This window comes from Vicia villosa, linkage group LG6, assembly GCF_029867415.1.
Source record: "Vicia villosa cultivar HV-30 ecotype Madison, WI linkage group LG6, Vvil1.0, whole genome shotgun sequence".
Lineage (NCBI taxonomy): Eukaryota > Viridiplantae > Streptophyta > Magnoliopsida > Fabales > Fabaceae > Vicia > Vicia villosa.
In genome coordinates this window covers 76,987,245-77,004,880 of record NC_081185.1, presented here as the reverse complement: position 1 = coordinate 77,004,880, position 17,636 = coordinate 76,987,245, and the positions used below count along the sequence as shown (strand labels likewise).

Here is a 17,636-nt window from a genome sequence, read left to right as displayed (position 1 = left end):
TGTAATATACATGAGAAATTGAGACTTACAAAGAAAAGCAGAGAGTTACTATGCAGATCAACACAAATTCTTCTTCCTTTCTCCCTATCTAAAAAACTTAATATCTAGTTTTTTTTCTTCTCATATTTTTGTGTGGCGGAATCATCTTGCAATTAAGGTGTGGATGATTCAACCGAATGAATAGTGGAGAACAAAATGAGTGATCAATCAGAAAGATTGATTCTTGTTCATCAAGATTGATTCGGATTATCTCCAAGATTGGGGTTAATTTCAATGTTTGGTATCTAGCGCACTGATTGCAATTTTTGAGAACCAAACACAATGAATAATCCGAAAGAGCATTTTCCAGCAAATCTTCCAATCTTGAAAGATAAGAATTATGAGAATTGGTGTAAGCATATGAAGGTTTTCTTTTTCTATCAAGATCTTTGGAATATTTTGAAAAATGGAGTAACACCAATTGGTAAATATTCTACGGATGATTCATCAATGCGTTCATCCAGACAACTTTGAGAAAGTTGGTGATGTAGACTGCGTGGGACATCCTGGAGAGATGGTGAAAGAGGCGAGGTTATAAACTCACAAAAGAACGTATGAATTGCTTCACATGAAAGAAATTAAAAGCGTAGCTGGTTTCATCACTAGGGTTACGAAACAGGTGAATAAAATCAAGATGTGTGGATAAGTGTTGACATCAAGATCAGTTGTTGCAAAGATCTTGCGGTTTTTAGCTCCAAAACTAGATCATGTGGTAGTAGCCATAGAAGAATCGAAAGATTTGTCAAGTGTGACAAAAGAATAGCTTCAAGAGACGCTTGAATCTCATGAACAAAAAAAGACTTATGGATCTGCAAGCAAGGCAAAAAGTGATATAGCTCTGTAGGCGCAATCAGGAAAAGAAAACAAAGTTAAATGAGAATGGATTGGAAACAAAGGGAGAAAAGGTTACAACAATTCTACTGGTGGAGGTAACCAACAAGAAAGAAACTGGTCTAACCAGAGAAAACCCTCAAACCAGAGCAACTAAAGAGGTGGGGTGTAGGTAGAGGAAGATGTGGTAGAAGAAAACCTGATAAGAGTTACATTCAACGTTACAGTTATCAAAATTATGGTCATTTTTCTAGTGATTATCCTGAACACAAAAGAAATCAAGAAATCGATGCAAGACTTGCAAAACACGAAGATGAAATGTTGTTGATGGTCACAATGAGAGAATAAGAAATATTCAAGGACCAGTGATACTTGGACTCAGGATGCTCGTCATACATGAATAGAAGGAAAGATCAGTAATTTCCAATGTATTGTACATAACAGGCACAAAAAGTAATTTACTTAACATAGGGAAATTAATCGAGAAAGATTATGAGAGCTCTCAAATCAAGTGGTAGATTAACTTGAAGGCACCTATGTCTCAGAACATAAGTTTCAAGATTGAACTTAATGTGATAAAGCACTAGTGTCTGGAAACTGCAGCTTGCATGGAATGATGGATATGGCTCTACAGACTTGGTCATCTCAACTTTAAATACATCAGAAATATAAAGAGAAGGCACATGGTTTCAGGTTTATTAGAAACCGACCTTTCAAATGAAATGTGTGTGAAGAATGTGTTTAGGAAAATCATCACAAGAATAACTTCAATAAAGATGCAGAAAGCAAGTCGAAGACAATCCCTGAAGTGATATACATTGATGTGTGTTGTCCTATTCAGGTATATTCGATTGGAATAACAAATATTTTGTCATATTCATAGATGATTTTAGTCGAAAATTATGGACATACCTATTCCGGAAGAAAAGTGACGTGCTAAAGGTGTTCACAAAGTTTATTATTATTATTATTATTATTATTATTATTATTATTATTATTATTATTATTATTATTATTGTTCACAAAGTTTATTATTATTATTATTATTATTATTATTATTATTATTATTATTATTATTATATGTAACTATATATATTAAAATTTTTTTTTTCTTTGAGGTAAAGATTCAAATCAATCCTAGTGCAACGGGTCATATATCTAGTGCTTTTCTAAATATGCCGTGCGCATTAGTCAAAAACGAGAATATTGAATGTTCAAAACAAGAAAAGTATTTGATATATATATATATATATATATATATATATATATATATATATATATATATATATATATATATATATATATATATATATATATATATATATATATATATATATATATATATATATATAAAGAGGAGAAAAATAATGAACATAAATTCTCTTTTTTATTTTAACAAAATTTATTCATTCCTACAAATGAGTTTAAGCAACTTTAAAAATTTGATCTCAGTTTTCAACTTCATCATATTATTATTATTATGTTGTTCTTCATTACATTTAGTTCTTGTTGTTGCAACAAGCAACACCATATCATCATCATCATCATCACAACAACTCATGAAAGACAATGAAACTCTAAGCTCAAATAATGGAAATTTCACCTTAGGATTCTTCACTCCTCAAAACTCCACAAGTCGCTATGTAGGAATTTGGTGCAAAACTCAAGACTTTGTTGTATGGGTTGCTAACAGAAACAAACCATTGGTCAATGATTCTTCTGGAGTTCTTACAATATCCAATGATGGCAATCTTGTTGTATTGAATGGACAAAAACATGTTATTTGGTCATCAAGTTTGACCAATGTTACATCAAAACTCAATTCTAGTTTCACACTTTCAGATTATGGAAGCCTTATTTTGTCTGTAACAACAACAGGAGATAAATTATGGGAGAGTTTTCAACAACCTTCAAATGCATTATTACCAACCATGACGTTTACAAGTAACATGAACTTCACATCATGGAAAACCCTTTCTGATCCATCGACCGGAAGCTTCTCTATCAGAATCAAACGGTCGAAGATTCCAGAAGTTTTCATTTGGAACGGAACTAGGCCGTACTGGCGAAGCGGTCCATGGAATAATCAAATCTTTATAGGGATACAAGACATGGGAACTCTTTTTCAATTTAACGGTTTTCATTTTAACAGAGACAGTACGAGTGGAACCGTTGATTTGTCTTTCGAAGCAGACGACTACGGACTTTTGATCTATGCCTTGAATCCACAAGGTGAACTGCACGAAAACTCATGGAGTACTGAGGAAGAGAAATGGAACGATACATGGACTACTCATAGATCAGATTGTGATGTTTATGGTTTCTGCGGTCCATTTGGAATTTGTAATTCAGAAGGGTCACCAATTTGTAGCTGTTTGGAAGGGTTTGAGGCAAGAAACCTTCAAGAGTGGAATAAAAAAAATTGGACTAATGGATGTGTTAGGAAGAAACTTTTACAGTGTGAAAATGCCAAAAATCAAAGCAACAGTTCACATGGTAATAAAACAGATAGTTTTTTGAACTTGAGTACGGTAAAAGTACCCGATTTTGCAGAATTGTCATCTAATGAACAAGATGAATGCAAAAACCAGTGTTTGATGAATTGCTCTTGTACTGCATATACGTACGTGGCTGGTATCGGTTGTATGTCTTGGAATGGAAATCTAATTGATATACAACAATTTCAATCCGGAGGAACTGATCTATACATTCGCGTACCCTATGATGAACTTCAAGTATCAGGTAATATTAGTTGTTATGTTAGTATATTCTCCTTTATCATGAGACCTTATTGTTTTAGCATTTTATCGATCGCTTATTACAGATAAAGGGCATAAAGGAACAATCATCATTGCAGTTTCAGTTTCGATAGGAATTATCCTTATTGTGATTGTTGCTTATTTCATTTGGATAAAGGCTTCAAAACCAGGTAAGTATCATTGTTGTGGAATATGGAATAACACATGTTTAATTTTTGCCACTCCTGCTAAACTGTGATACTTGAATGATTCAGAGAGAGAAAACAAGCATCATACGATTTTTCATTTCAACAAAATCGAAAAACCTGAGGAACACTCAAGTGAAAATGTAATTGGTGAATTGTCACAAGCTAAGCTACAAGAGCTATTGCTGTTTAATTTTGAAAAGCTTGCAACTGCTACGAACAACTTTCATTCATCAAATAAACTTGGACAAGGAGGTTTTGGACCTGTATACAAGGTATGTAAAATCGAGAAAAGTTCATATTGTTTGAAGTCATTAGTTGCTTACAAGTTTTTATGTATTCTATTATAGGGAATACTGCAAGATGATGGTAAAGAAATAGCGGTTAAGAGACTTTCAAGATCATCCGGACAAGGGTTAGAAGAATTCATGAATGAAGTAGTAGTGATTTCTAAGCTTCAACATCGCAATCTTGTAAGACTTTTAGGATGTTGTATCGAAAGAAATGAAAAGATGTTGATGTATGAGTTCATGACAAATGGAAGTTTGGATGTATATATTTTCGGTTAGTTCTTTTGAAACATTTCGTAATTTACTTTATTAATCGTGAATAATTTTATTTTACAAAAGAATTCACAATAGTTTCACCTCTAGTGAGTTTTCTTAAAAGTTTTTAACATAAGTTTTTAACAATAGATTCTAGCCAGAAGATTTTGATGCATCTTCAGATAAGTTCTAAGTAGTATGTTGTTATGGTTTTAATTTGTATAGATCCTTCGAGAAATAAACTATTGGATTGGGAGAAACGATTCAGCATAATTGAAGGAATCGCTCGTGGACTACTCTATCTACATAGAGATTCCAGGCTAAAAATCATACATAGAGATTTGAAGGCAAGTAATATCTTACTAGATGAGGAAATGAATCCAAAAATATCGGACTTTGGTATGGCCAGAATCTTCGGAGTGAGTGAAGATCATGCCAACACACAAAGGATTGTTGGAACATAGTAAGTTTTCCTTCTTGTTTATCAGTCATTATACATCAACTGTTAGAATAATGATCCCACTTTAAGAGAATAATGATTCGAAAAACACAAACAACGAGTGCACAATGTTTGATAACAAAGTTTAACCAATTGTGTCTGTTAGAATAATGATCCCACTTTAAGAGGATAATGATTCGAAAAACACAAACAATGAGTACACAATGTTTGATAAAAAGTTTAACCAATTGTGTCTGTGTCTCCGACAAAAGACCGCTTCCAGTCCATTTATATTATTTCGAGCCTAGCATTTACTTTGTACAACCAACTAGTATTTAAATACTACTGTTCATATTACAACATTAACCATGACTCAATTTTTATATTTGAATGCAGCGGTTATATGGCTCCAGAATATGCAATGCAAGGAGTATTTTCGGATAAATCAGATGTCTTCAGCTTTGGAGTTTTGCTGATAGAGATTATTTGTGGAAGAAGAAACTCAAGCTTTTATGAACATGAAAATTCTCTGACTCTCTTAGGATTTGTAAGTATCTACTAATAGATATACTTCTTAATATTGAAATCATATTAAAACTAACTTCAATTGGACATTTGCTTTTGATTTTAGGCATGGACTCAATGGAGGGAAGGGAAAATTTTATGTTTAATGGAACAAGAAATATATGATGATAGTAATCATAAGGATATTTTGAGGTGCATACATATAGGACTTTTATGTGTACAAGAGTCAGCTGTATATAGGCCTACCATGGCGACAGTGATTTCTATGCTTAACAGTGAAATAATGGAACTTCCTCCTGCAAGACAACCTGCATTCCTACTGATGCAGAATATGATGAATACAGTGTGTTCTGAGGAAAGAAATGAAGTCTACTCCAATAATGCTGTGAGTATTACAGATCTTCATGGAAGATAGAACATTGAAGCTTTGTGTAAAAGACTCAATTTGTATATTCATATTTTTTTGGTCAAGTCTAGAACTTTGTATATTTGCAATAGGCATATAACATAATTACTTTATTCATGTTTTCTTTATATACATTTAAAATCATTCTCACTGCAATTGGAATCTTCTAACAGAATGTAGAAAATGAAAAAAAATACTGAGAATGTGGAATATTTGTCCAATACTCACATCAATGCCACTACACTATATCGTGGGAGTCGAAGTTGTCCAGGAGATGGCACGGGCTATCAATACACTTGATTAGGGCGGAATCACGTATTTTTAATATTAAAATAATATGTATAACGTAAATTTTCATAAAAAATATTTGCAATGTGGGAATAACGCCGCAACCATTAAACATTAAAAAGGCAGCGACGTTTACATGGGGAAATTGAATATTTTCAAAATTTTAGTTGTGATGTGGGAATCACGTCGCAAAAATTTAAGAGGGAAATGGTCTGACTTGAGATATTAATTATGACCATTGGCATGGTTGTGACGTGAATATCACGTGACAAGGTTGCGACATAATATTCACGTCGCTGATTGGCTTATATAGATAACGCGTTTCACTTTCTCCCATAAGCTATTTGTTCCCAGACTTCTTTCCCTCTTCTCATCTTCTCTTACAATCTCATATCAACCATATCTCATACATTCAAATCTCAATTTTTTTTCATAAATTTCTTCCAATCTTTTATCAAAGGTAAATTACATCAATAAATTTTTATAATTTCATTTTTATAATTGCATCAATTAATATTTTTGTTTTTTAATTTAGGATTTAATTTTTTTTAAGGTTTTGAAGAGAAGAAGACTGAAGAAAAAAAGAGTTGAAGGAGAAGAAGGTTGAAGGAGATTGAAGAAGAGGTATTTTTTCTTCTTTTTTTAATAAATTTAATAGAATAATTGGGATTTTTGTTTAAATATTATGTTTTGTTTTTGATTAATTTAAAATGAAATTATATATATATATATATATATATATATATATATATATATATATATATATATATATATATATATATATATATATATATATATATATATATATATATATATATATATATATATATATATATATATATATATATATATATATATATATATATATATATATGGCACACATACTTCGTGAACGGATATAAATTTCAGACTCATACATGAACTGAAAGGATATAGACCATAAACAATGGTGTATTTATGAAAAGAGTTCAGATGATGGAGAAGATGACTTCTATGGTTTCGCTAAACATATATATGAGTTAGTATACAAATACTGGACTCAAAAAATAAAATTGTCTTATTTTATTGTGAATGGTATGATCCAACTAGAGGCACCAAAATAGATAAGACATATGATACTGTTGAGATTCAAATGGACCGGAGGTACAAAGAGTACGAACCTTTCATAATGTCACATATTGTTAAGAAAGTTTATCATGTTCCTTATCCCTCATTTGTGCCACGTAAACGAGGGTGTTGTGTTTTAATAAAAATAAACCCATTGGGTCATATTGAAACTGGTGATCTAGTGAAAGATCTTGCTTACCAAGTTGATGAAGTTTAACAAATTAATGATGTGATAGCAGATGAATAAACTACAAGTTTGTCTAATACAATAGTTGAGGGGCATTAAGTTGATTTGTCTATATTGTTGGTTGATAATAATATGGACGAAGAGCGTGGAGATTTTGGATTCGAGAACAATGTCACATCAGATGATGAGAATGATATGGATGTCGAGCTTGAAGATTTTGAATAATGAATATGTGTTGCTGATAATTTTCTTTTGTAATTTTACTTAATGAAACATCTATTGAATGTGTTAATGAATATGTGTTGCTGAGAATGTGTTTTTGTAATTTTACTTAATGAACCATCTATTGAATGTGTTAATGAATATGTGTTGATGAGAATGTGTTTTTCAAATATATTATATATTAACTTTGTATTCTCTATAAATAGGTATAATTCTACCCTGACCTGATAAGGGTAAGGGTGTTAGTGACAGTGGAAAGAAGAAGTTTCAACGCCCGAGGATAGTAGTACGTCCGTCACCTCATTTGGCCATGTGTCCTCCCTCGCAGAGTCAGGTTGATCCTATATCCATGGCTAGTACTCAACCTTTTATGCCATTACTCTCCTCTATTCCTATGTTCCCATCTAGGAGTATGTCTTTCATTAGCCCAGCTGGGGGACCATCTTTTGTTAGGTCACCTGGTTTTCCATTCTAGTAGACACAGATGCCCTCATCCTTCCAGTAGACACTGATGCCCTCGTCCTTCCAACAGTCACATGCCGTCATCCATCCAGCAGACACAGATGCCCTCATCCTTCCAGCATACTAGAGGATCTAATTTTCCACTGCCCACATAGACTGCTCGTATCCCACATCTCACACATGTGCCCTCATGCTTCCAACAGACCGGAAGATCTATTTTTCCACCGCCCACACAAACTGCTTGCACCCCACATCCCACACATGTGCCCTCATCCTTCCAGCAGATCGAGGATGATCATACTGAGGAAGATCATGAGATGGGTGGGGACAATGACGAGTTAGATGAGAGCGATCTTCGAGGGGATAAGTTGTTATTATTTATCCCTACTATTTGTATTTAGTTAAGTTGTTATTTATGTCTTTTCTTCATAATTCTTTTAATAAAATATTTTCATTATATTTAGTCGTACAGAAGTATCTTTGAAGAAAGAGACGTCTACAAATTTTTTTACTGACGCACAAGAGGAGAGATCGACTCTTGGACCATCAGATATTCTGGTGTATGAATGGATATGAGGGTAGCATGCACGTGTATACTTGATTGGGTTTTCCCACTGGTGGGACTGAGGATTAGAGGTTTTATTGTGAGACAGACAACTCTCAAGGCCGCTTCAAGTAAAGTGGTCAAGCATGAGAAAACGTGTTCCAACAATCAACATGCTTTCATACCATTTGTCTTTAACACTTTTGAGTTTCTAGTACCAGAAAGAGTGGTTCTTTTACAAAGAGTGGAAAGGGTCATGCATAACAATATTATGTCGTCTAAGATGATGAATGTAGTTTTAAAGAGATTGGTTTTTCCATTCTAAAAAAGAATACCGATTCAACTTGTTGCCCGTTTGCCTGCTAGTTATATATAAATAGCAATCTATCAGTGAATTTTATAAGCTGAAAAAAGTATTTATATATAATCTTAATGTATCAATGAATTTTATAAGCTGAAAAAAGTAATTAAAAAAAGTACTGGTCAACAAACCTATGCCAAATAATTTAAGAAAATTTCTTTACCCACCTCCCTATGGGGGTCACCCCCAGCGAAAACCCAAAACTGCCCCTGCTTCGGAGATGAATCTCCGAAGTTATTTTTTTTTGATTTTTTTTTTACTTCGGAAATGCATCTCCGAAAACACCAAATTTTTGATGTTTTCGGAGATGCATTTCCGAAGTCAAAAAAATTCAAAATCCGTGAATATTTTCGGAAGTTCATTTCCGAAACTGTTGCTGCATATACAAATTTCCCTCCTTCACTATTTCATCATTTTTCTCCAAAACTTCTCAAAACCCTCTCTAAAACCCAATCAATCTCCATCAATTTTTCGCCCTAAAATCAAGTTTCAAACCGTTGATCACGTTAAAGGGAGCATAGAAAGCTACAATTTCAGGTAAACATCTCTCATTTCATCCCCTATTTCACTACATTGATTCAACAAATTTATGCTGAAAACTGATATGGTTCGGAAGTTCATTTCCGAAATATATCACCTAATAAATTTCGGAAATGAACTTCCGAAATATGCCCTGGCAGTTAAAAAAACAGTTTTGGCCAATTTTGCTAATTTATTCATTTGTTAGGTATAGTGCATCCGGACAACATTGTGCAAGCCGATGACGCAGTAGTTCCCGTAATCGTTAGCGTTAATAACGATCCGGTTATCGACGTTAATCCTATGATCAATGCGGTTGATGTTCGGCAAGAATTTACAAATGATCGGAGCTTCGGTAGTCGCGAACAATTGATTGATTGGGTTCGGAAGGAAGCTAACAAACTTGGATTTGGAATTGTTATTTTAAGGTCGGACAACGGAAATAGTAGGCGGAAAGCTTTTGTTGTTTTGAATTGCGAACGGGGTGGTAGTTATGTACAATCAAACTGTGTGCTAAAACACGAGGACACGGGATCGAGAAAGTGCGGTTGTCCGTTTAAGTTGCGTGCCACTCGGAGGGTTGATGATATGTGGCGGTTAACCGTAATTTGTGGAATTCATAATCATGCCTTGGATGTCAAGTTACACGGGCATCCAATGGCGTGTCGTTTGTCCCGCGAAGAGAGGAAAGTGATATCGGACCTAACGATAGTCAAAGTGGCGCCTCGCAACATACTTGCCGATTTGAAGCGTAAGAAACCGGATAGCGTTTCAAATATCAAGAAAGTTTACAATGAACGACACAATCTCAAGGTTTTAAATACGGGCCCTCGGTCGGAAATGCAATAACTTTTGAAACTTCTAGGCGATAACAATTATGTTTCAAGCTTCCGAACCTCCGAGGACAAAGTTACGGTGCGTGATATTTTTTGGACTCATCCCGAAAGTATCAAATTGTTCAACACATTTCCAACCGTTCTAGTCATGGATTCGACGTACAAGACAAACAAGTATAGACTTCCTCTTCTAGAGATCGTCGGTGTGACCTCGACGGACAAGACTTATTCGATGGGGTTTGCTTTTTTGGAGTGTGAAAAAGAAGACAACTTTACGTGGGCCTTGGGAATTTGCAAGTCTTTGTTAGTTGATCAAGAGGTTATGCCAAACGTCATTGTCACCGATCGAGACAATGCTTTGATGAATGCGGTCGATACCGTCTTCCTGACATCTACCGCTTTACTTTGCCGGTATCACATAACTTGCAACGTGAGAAGCAAGTTGAAACCCGCGGTTGGGACAAAAGATAGGCCGGATGAAAATGGTAAAGTTGTCAAAGCCGGTGTTGTGGTTGATAGGATAATGGCGGCATGGAGGGGAATTTTGGATGCATACTCCGAAGAGGATTATACCGAGAAATTGGTACACTTTAGGTCTTTGTGTGGTTCCATTAAGACTTTTTGTCATTACGTCGAATCCACCATTCTTGACAAGGTTAGAGAAAAAGTCGTGTGCGCTTGGACAAATCGGGTTAGACATCTTGGTTGCACCACGACTAACCGAGTTGAATCCGCACATGCGGTCTTCAAGAGGTGGTTGGGTGATAGTGTTAGCTGGAGATTTCGTTTAAGAAGTTGATCTTCGAAGGTTTTAAGTTCGAAGAATGATGGTTACTGACGACCATCTTCGAAGATTTAAAAAATGGCTACTGATGGCCATGCTTCAAGAAAATGTCTAAGTTGAAACGAAGGAGAGAAGTATCGAAGCTGACACGGAAGATATCTTTGCCAAGACTTAGACATTTCGCGGAAAATTACATAAAGTACTGAAGCTTAATGTATTTCCGTAACATTTTCGAATATAACTATATGGCCACATGTCGAAAAGGACTTGAGCGGGAAGGTTTGAATTGCGAAACGGTTTATGTAACTGCACATAGACAGATGGCATCCCCAGAGTTCTCGTGGATAACGTGGCATTAGATTATTGTATGACCGTTAGGGTCAAATTTAGTATAAATAGGAGTCTTAATGATAGGATTTCGTGTGTTCATTTTGTACAAATCACTCACATATCGCTCAAGTATCAAGTGTTAAGAGAAAGAGTTCGCTGAGAAATGTACGTATGACACCACCAATTTGAATACATGTGTATTTAATTTTATCAAATATCTTTTACTTTCTTTACTTTCCTTGTTTAAACTTTTACTTTCGAAGTCATTTAATTTCATGCACATTACTTTCCTGCAATTTATATTCTTGCAACTTACATTCTTGCATGTTAATTTTCCTGCAATTTACATTCTCGCAATTTACATGTTTTCTTATTACGATTTATGCTTCGAAGTTACACTAACTCATATGACCAGCGTTATCTCGAATGATTAGTCATTTGAACATAAATTTCTCGAAATCAACACAAACAGGTATGAACCAAATCACATCAATAAACCTTTCGTTTGACCATGTCCTAGGATCAATCTAGTCGATCCTGCGAGTAACCAAATCATATTTATTATAGTTTTGAGGACTAGTGGTTGTTTACCGGAAATCACCGTAAACAAATTGGCACGCCCAGTGGGACAGTGTCAAACTAAGTGTTATTAATTGATTGTTTTGTTTTGTCTAGAAATTGTCAAGACCTTGTATGAACCTTAGGAACGGTAAATTAACCAACAGTGCAAATCCAGTTCCTAAACGAAGGTACAACAAGAAAATGGTCGTAGCGGCCAGTGCAGGGGGCGAAGAAGATCCCCCACAAGGATCAGGAACAGTAGCGCCAAATGCGACGAATGTTTCGACTTCCACTCAAGGAGCGCAGCCCATACTGGTTTCGACAAGATCTGAACCAGCGGGTAGTTTGCAAGCCATGATTGAAAATACTTCCACATCAACTGGGACTATCCCAATTTCAGTATTGACCACCGCTCCTCCGTTTGCAAGCACAAGCGAGATACCACCCGTATCGACGAACGCTGCAAATTATTTATCTACCCCAGGACCATCATTCGCTGCAGATGGTTGGAGACAAAATATGCCATACGGGATGCCATATTCATACATGGCAGGACTACGAGTAATAGGGCCTACATACACTGCAGCCAACCCAACGGCGTTTTCACCAAACATGGGTTCAGTATGTAACACCCCAAATCTACCCGGTAATTATAATAAAAATCAGAGTATAAATTCCAAACAACATTCATTTGAGGTATCACATATTCGTCATTCAAAAACAATTATGGCTTATTTGCCTTCATATAGATACATAGCACGTAACTTAAAACGGACAATTAAATCATTATTCAAAAATCACTTTGTTTCAAATTAAATAATTAACTCGCAGCGGAATCATCAAACTTCATAAATATTCAAATCAAGTCGTAGCATCATTGCACGGTAACTTTAAGTTACAATTTAAAACATAACTCACTTAAAAATTCAGCAAACAAAATAATAAATAAAACAATCGCTTTATCCCCCCGAGTGCTACGTATCAGAGCAAGACACCAACTCGAATAACAGCAATTAAAGACTTCATAAAATCACTTCAAATTTCCATCGCTATCTTGAGTACCTGTCAATTTCCCATGGTAGGGAAACATCATTCAGAAGGGGTGAGATATCGAAAAATTATAAACAAAAGTATGATAATTAATATGTTAGAATTAAATCATACAAAATTATCACTTTACAACTTTCAGACGACAGCTATAACAACAATTTAAAATTGTACAGATATAATAACAAAATCAACAACAACATAATAATAGTTATAACAACTATTTTTCATCTTCCAGACGGTACCTGTCACAACAAGTCATTAGCATAACAACTTATAATTACAACTTCACATTATCAAAATTCACTTCACATCGTCATATTCAACAACAACTCAAGTCACATTACGTCACAATTAAATCACACTCATGCCACAAATAATGAGACTCTACAACTGCACATGCATGTGGTACCCAGGGCTTCAGCCCCCATCGCCAATTGCCAGTTAATAGAGGCATCAAGGCATAAGCCTTCATCGCTAATTTGCCAATCCAGGCCGTCACCAAAAATGCATATGTATATGAATGCAACAAACACACACAATAAACAACATCATCGTCACAAAGGCATAAACCTATATCGTCGCTATACCAATAAATAGAGGTATACATTGTCACTGAAACATCCTGCAACTTCGCTTAAAACAACAACAATATACACGTCGCTCAGAAATCACACAGAAATAACAACACAACGTACTCATCATAATTCACAAAACAAGCCGATCACAATCACCTACTAGCATATACGAACTACCTCTACAATTTTCATTTAATTCCGGAAAACTAAATACACCCTAATCCCACATACAATCATCATATTCCTGGTTATATAATTCGAACCACACCCTTACCTTGGTAAATATGGACTCTTTCACCATAGCTCTAAGCTTTTCTCCAAAAGAAATTCTTTCTAACATCAATTGGAGACACGCCTAAAAACCAGTTCGGGAATCAGCTTATCAGACGAACTTAAAACCCTCAAAATCAAAATCGCTCCGGTCAGAACTTACCTCTATGAGTCAGGAACGTTGTGTCCAAGTACCGCAACGATCCAACGGTTGGATTCAGAGATATGCCCGATTTGCCAAGGTGACTCTATGCTGAAACTTGTTGCGAAAATTAAGGCTTCCTCCATAATTTTCTTCTTCTCTCAAGTGCTACTCCCTTCTTTCTCTTCTCTTTTCTATTTTTCCTTTCTCCCCAAAAATAAGTTATGAGACTCCAACTCTAAAACCCTAATTTTTTACTCTTACTATCTCTTTTCTCTTAATGGGCTTAACCCATAATCCATCTATTACGTTTCTACTACTAAGGCCCAATTGACTATATCTCTCATACAACTTAATCAACCCAAATAACACAAACACACATACAATTAAATATTTCAAATAATTACTATATCACATAATAACTAAATAAATAAATAACTATTAAAAATACCAAGTAGTATAATTACTAATATAATTAATAAAAATATTAATAAAATCGGGATGTTACAACTCTCCCCCACTTAGAATATTTTCGTCCTCGAAAATCTATACGACATCACCATACTTAACACATCCTTCACATCCAATCCTTCGATCAAATGACAACCCGGTCAGGGTTTAAATCTAGTACTTATACCATCAATCTTCTAATATGATTGCAACATAATCCTTACTAACTTGCCAACCATTTTAGCAATATCTTGAAACATCTTACAACGTAGCAATAGCTACCACTTGCTTACATCTGGCTATACAATCTCACTTCATCATCCCTAGCAACTTATTCAACACCAAACGCATACGCAATTCTTGTTTCCATATTCAGGTGTCCTTCGCTACCGAAGCACCAACAACTTACAACCGAATCATAACCGAGGAGTACAGCTTCTCCCTAACTTAGTTCCAAACAAACTCCTGCAACAAGCAATCAAAAACAGCAAGTACCGACAGTGTTGTACACACTTATCACGTACTAAGGGATAAACAACAATAAGACAACTCTGGTCGGACAGACCGACCTGCTCTGATACCACTAATGTAACACCCCAAATCTACCCGGTAATTATAATAAAAATCAGAGTATAAATTCCAAACAACATTCATTTGAGGTATCACATATTCGTCATTCAAAAACAATTATGGCTTATTTGCCTTCATATAGATACATAGCACGTAACTTAAAACGGACAATTAAATCATTATTCAAAAATCACTTTGTTTCAAATTAAATAATTAACTCGCAGCGGAATCATCAAACTTCATAAATATTCAAATCAAGTCGTAGCATCATTGCACGGTAACTTTAAGTTACAATTTAAAACATAACTCACTTAAAAATTCAGCAAACAAAATAATAAATAAAACAATCGCTTTATCCCCCCGAGTGCTACGTATCAGAGCAAGACACCAACTCGAATAACAGCAATTAAAGACTTCATAAAATCACTTCAAATTTCCATCGCTATCTTGAGTACCTGTCAATTTCCCATGGTAGGGAAACATCATTCAGAAGGGGTGAGATATCGAAAAATTATAAACAAAAGTATGATAATTAATATGTTAGAATTAAATCATACAAAATTATCACTTTACAACTTTCAGACGACAGCTATAACAACAATTTAAAATTGTACAGATATAATAACAAAATCAACAACAACATAATAATAGTTATAACAACTATTTTTCATCTTCCAGACGGTACCTGTCACAACAAGTCATTAGCATAACAACTTATAATTACAACTTCACATTATCAAAATTCACTTCACATCGTCATATTCAACAACAACTCAAGTCACATTACGTCACAATTAAATCACACTCATGCCACAAATAATGAGACTCTACAACTGCACATGCATGTGGTACCCAGGGCTTCAGCCCCCATCGCCAATTGCCAGTTAACAGAGGCATCAAGGCATAAGCCTTCATCGCTAATTTGCCAATCCAGGCCGTCACCAAAAATGCATATGTATATGAATGCAACAAACACACACAATAAACAACATCATCGTCACAAAGGCATAAGCCTATATCGTCGCTATACCAATAAATAGAGGTATACATCGTCACTGAAACATCCTGCAACTTCGCTTAAAACAACAACAATATACACGTCGCTCAGAAATCACACAGAAATAACAACACAACGTACTCATCATAATTCACAAAACAAGCCGATCACAATCACCTACTAGCATATACGAACTACCTCTACAATTTTCATTTAATTCCGGAAAACTAAATACACCCTAATCCCACATACAATCATCATATTCCTGGTTATATAATTCGAACCACACCCTTACCTTGGTAAATATGGACTCTTTCACCATAGCTCTAAGCTTTTCTCCAAAAGAAATTCTTTCTAACATCAATTGGAGACACGCCTAAAAACCAGTTCGGGAATCAGCTTATCAGACGAACTTAAAACCCTCAAAATCAAAATCGCTCCGGTCAGAACTTACCTCTATGAGTCAGGAACGTTGTGTCCAAGTACCGCAACGATCCAACGGTTGGATTCAGAGATATGCCCGATTTGCCAAGGTGACTCTATGCTGAAACTTGTTGCGAAAATTAAGGCTTCCTCCATAATTTTCTTCTTCTCTCAAGTGCTACTCCCTTCTTTCTCTTCTCTTTTCTATTTTTCCTTTCTCCCCAAAAATAAGTTATGAGACTCCAACTCTAAAACCCTAATTTTTTACTCTTACTATCTCTTTTCTCTTAATGGGCTTAACCCATAATCCATCTATTACGTTTCTACTACTAAGGCCCAATTGACTATATCTCTCATACAACTTAATCAACCCAAATAACACAAACACACATACAATTAAATATTTCAAATAATTACTATATCACATAATAACTAAATAAATAAATAACTATTAAAAATACCAAGTAGTATAATTACTAATATAATTAATAAAAATATTAATAAAATCGGGATGTTACAACTCTCCCCCACTTAGAATATTTTCGTCCTCGAAAATCTATACGACATCACCATACTTAACACATCCTTCACATCCAATCCTTCGATCAAATGACAACCCGGTCAGGGTTTAAATCTAGTACTTATACCATCAATCTTCTAATATGATTGCAACATAATCCTTACTAACTTGCCAACCATTTTAGCAATATCTTGAAACATCTTACAACGTAGCAATAGCTACCACTTGCTTACATCTGGCTATACAATCTCACTTCATCATCCCTAGCAACTTATTCAACACCAAACGCATACGCAATTCTTGTTTCCATATTCAGGTGTCCTTCGCTACCGAAGCACCAACAACTTACAACCGAATCATAACCGAGGAGTACAGCTTCTCCCTAACTTAGTTCCAAACAAACTCCTGCAACAAGCAATCAAAAACAGCAAGTACCGACAGTGTTGTACACACTTATCACGTACTAAGGGATAAACAACAATAAGACAACTCTGGTCGGACAGACCGACCTGCTCTGATACCACTAATGTAACACCCCAAATCTACCCGGTAATTATAATAAAAATCAGAGTATAAATTCCAAACAACATTCATTTGAGGTATCACATATTCGTCATTCAAAAACAATTATGGCTTATTTGCCTTCATATAGATACATAGCACGTAACTTAAAACGGACAATTAAATCATTATTCAAAAATCACTTTGT

At 34.9% G+C, this 17,636-nt stretch overlaps 1 protein-coding gene across 1 annotated transcript; it reads left to right on the top strand.

Moving 5' to 3' along the window:
- The first annotated feature begins 321 nt into the window (after positions 1-321).
- On the top strand, positions 322-5,738 carry LOC131613913 (G-type lectin S-receptor-like serine/threonine-protein kinase At1g11330). The gene is made up of 8 exons (XM_058885550.1): positions 322-463; positions 2,374-3,612; positions 3,695-3,799; positions 3,884-4,089; positions 4,165-4,378; positions 4,585-4,822; positions 5,195-5,345; positions 5,430-5,738. The coding sequence occupies exons 1-8, from the start codon at positions 322-324 to the stop codon at positions 5,736-5,738; spliced, it is 2,604 nt and encodes an 867-aa protein (XP_058741533.1).
- Positions 5,739-17,636: the final 11,898 nt, after the last annotated feature.

Coding starts and splice junctions, on each gene's coding strand:
- LOC131613913 (XM_058885550.1), top strand. CDS start 322: ATGAATAATCCGAAAGAGCATTTTCCAGCAAATCTTCCAATCTTGAAA. Junction 4,379..4,584: donor TTTGGATGTATATATTTTCG/GTTAGTTCTTTT, acceptor TAATTTGTATAG/ATCCTTCGAGAAATAAACTA. Junction 5,346..5,429: donor CTCTGACTCTCTTAGGATTT/GTAAGTATCTAC, acceptor TTTTGATTTTAG/GCATGGACTCAATGGAGGGA.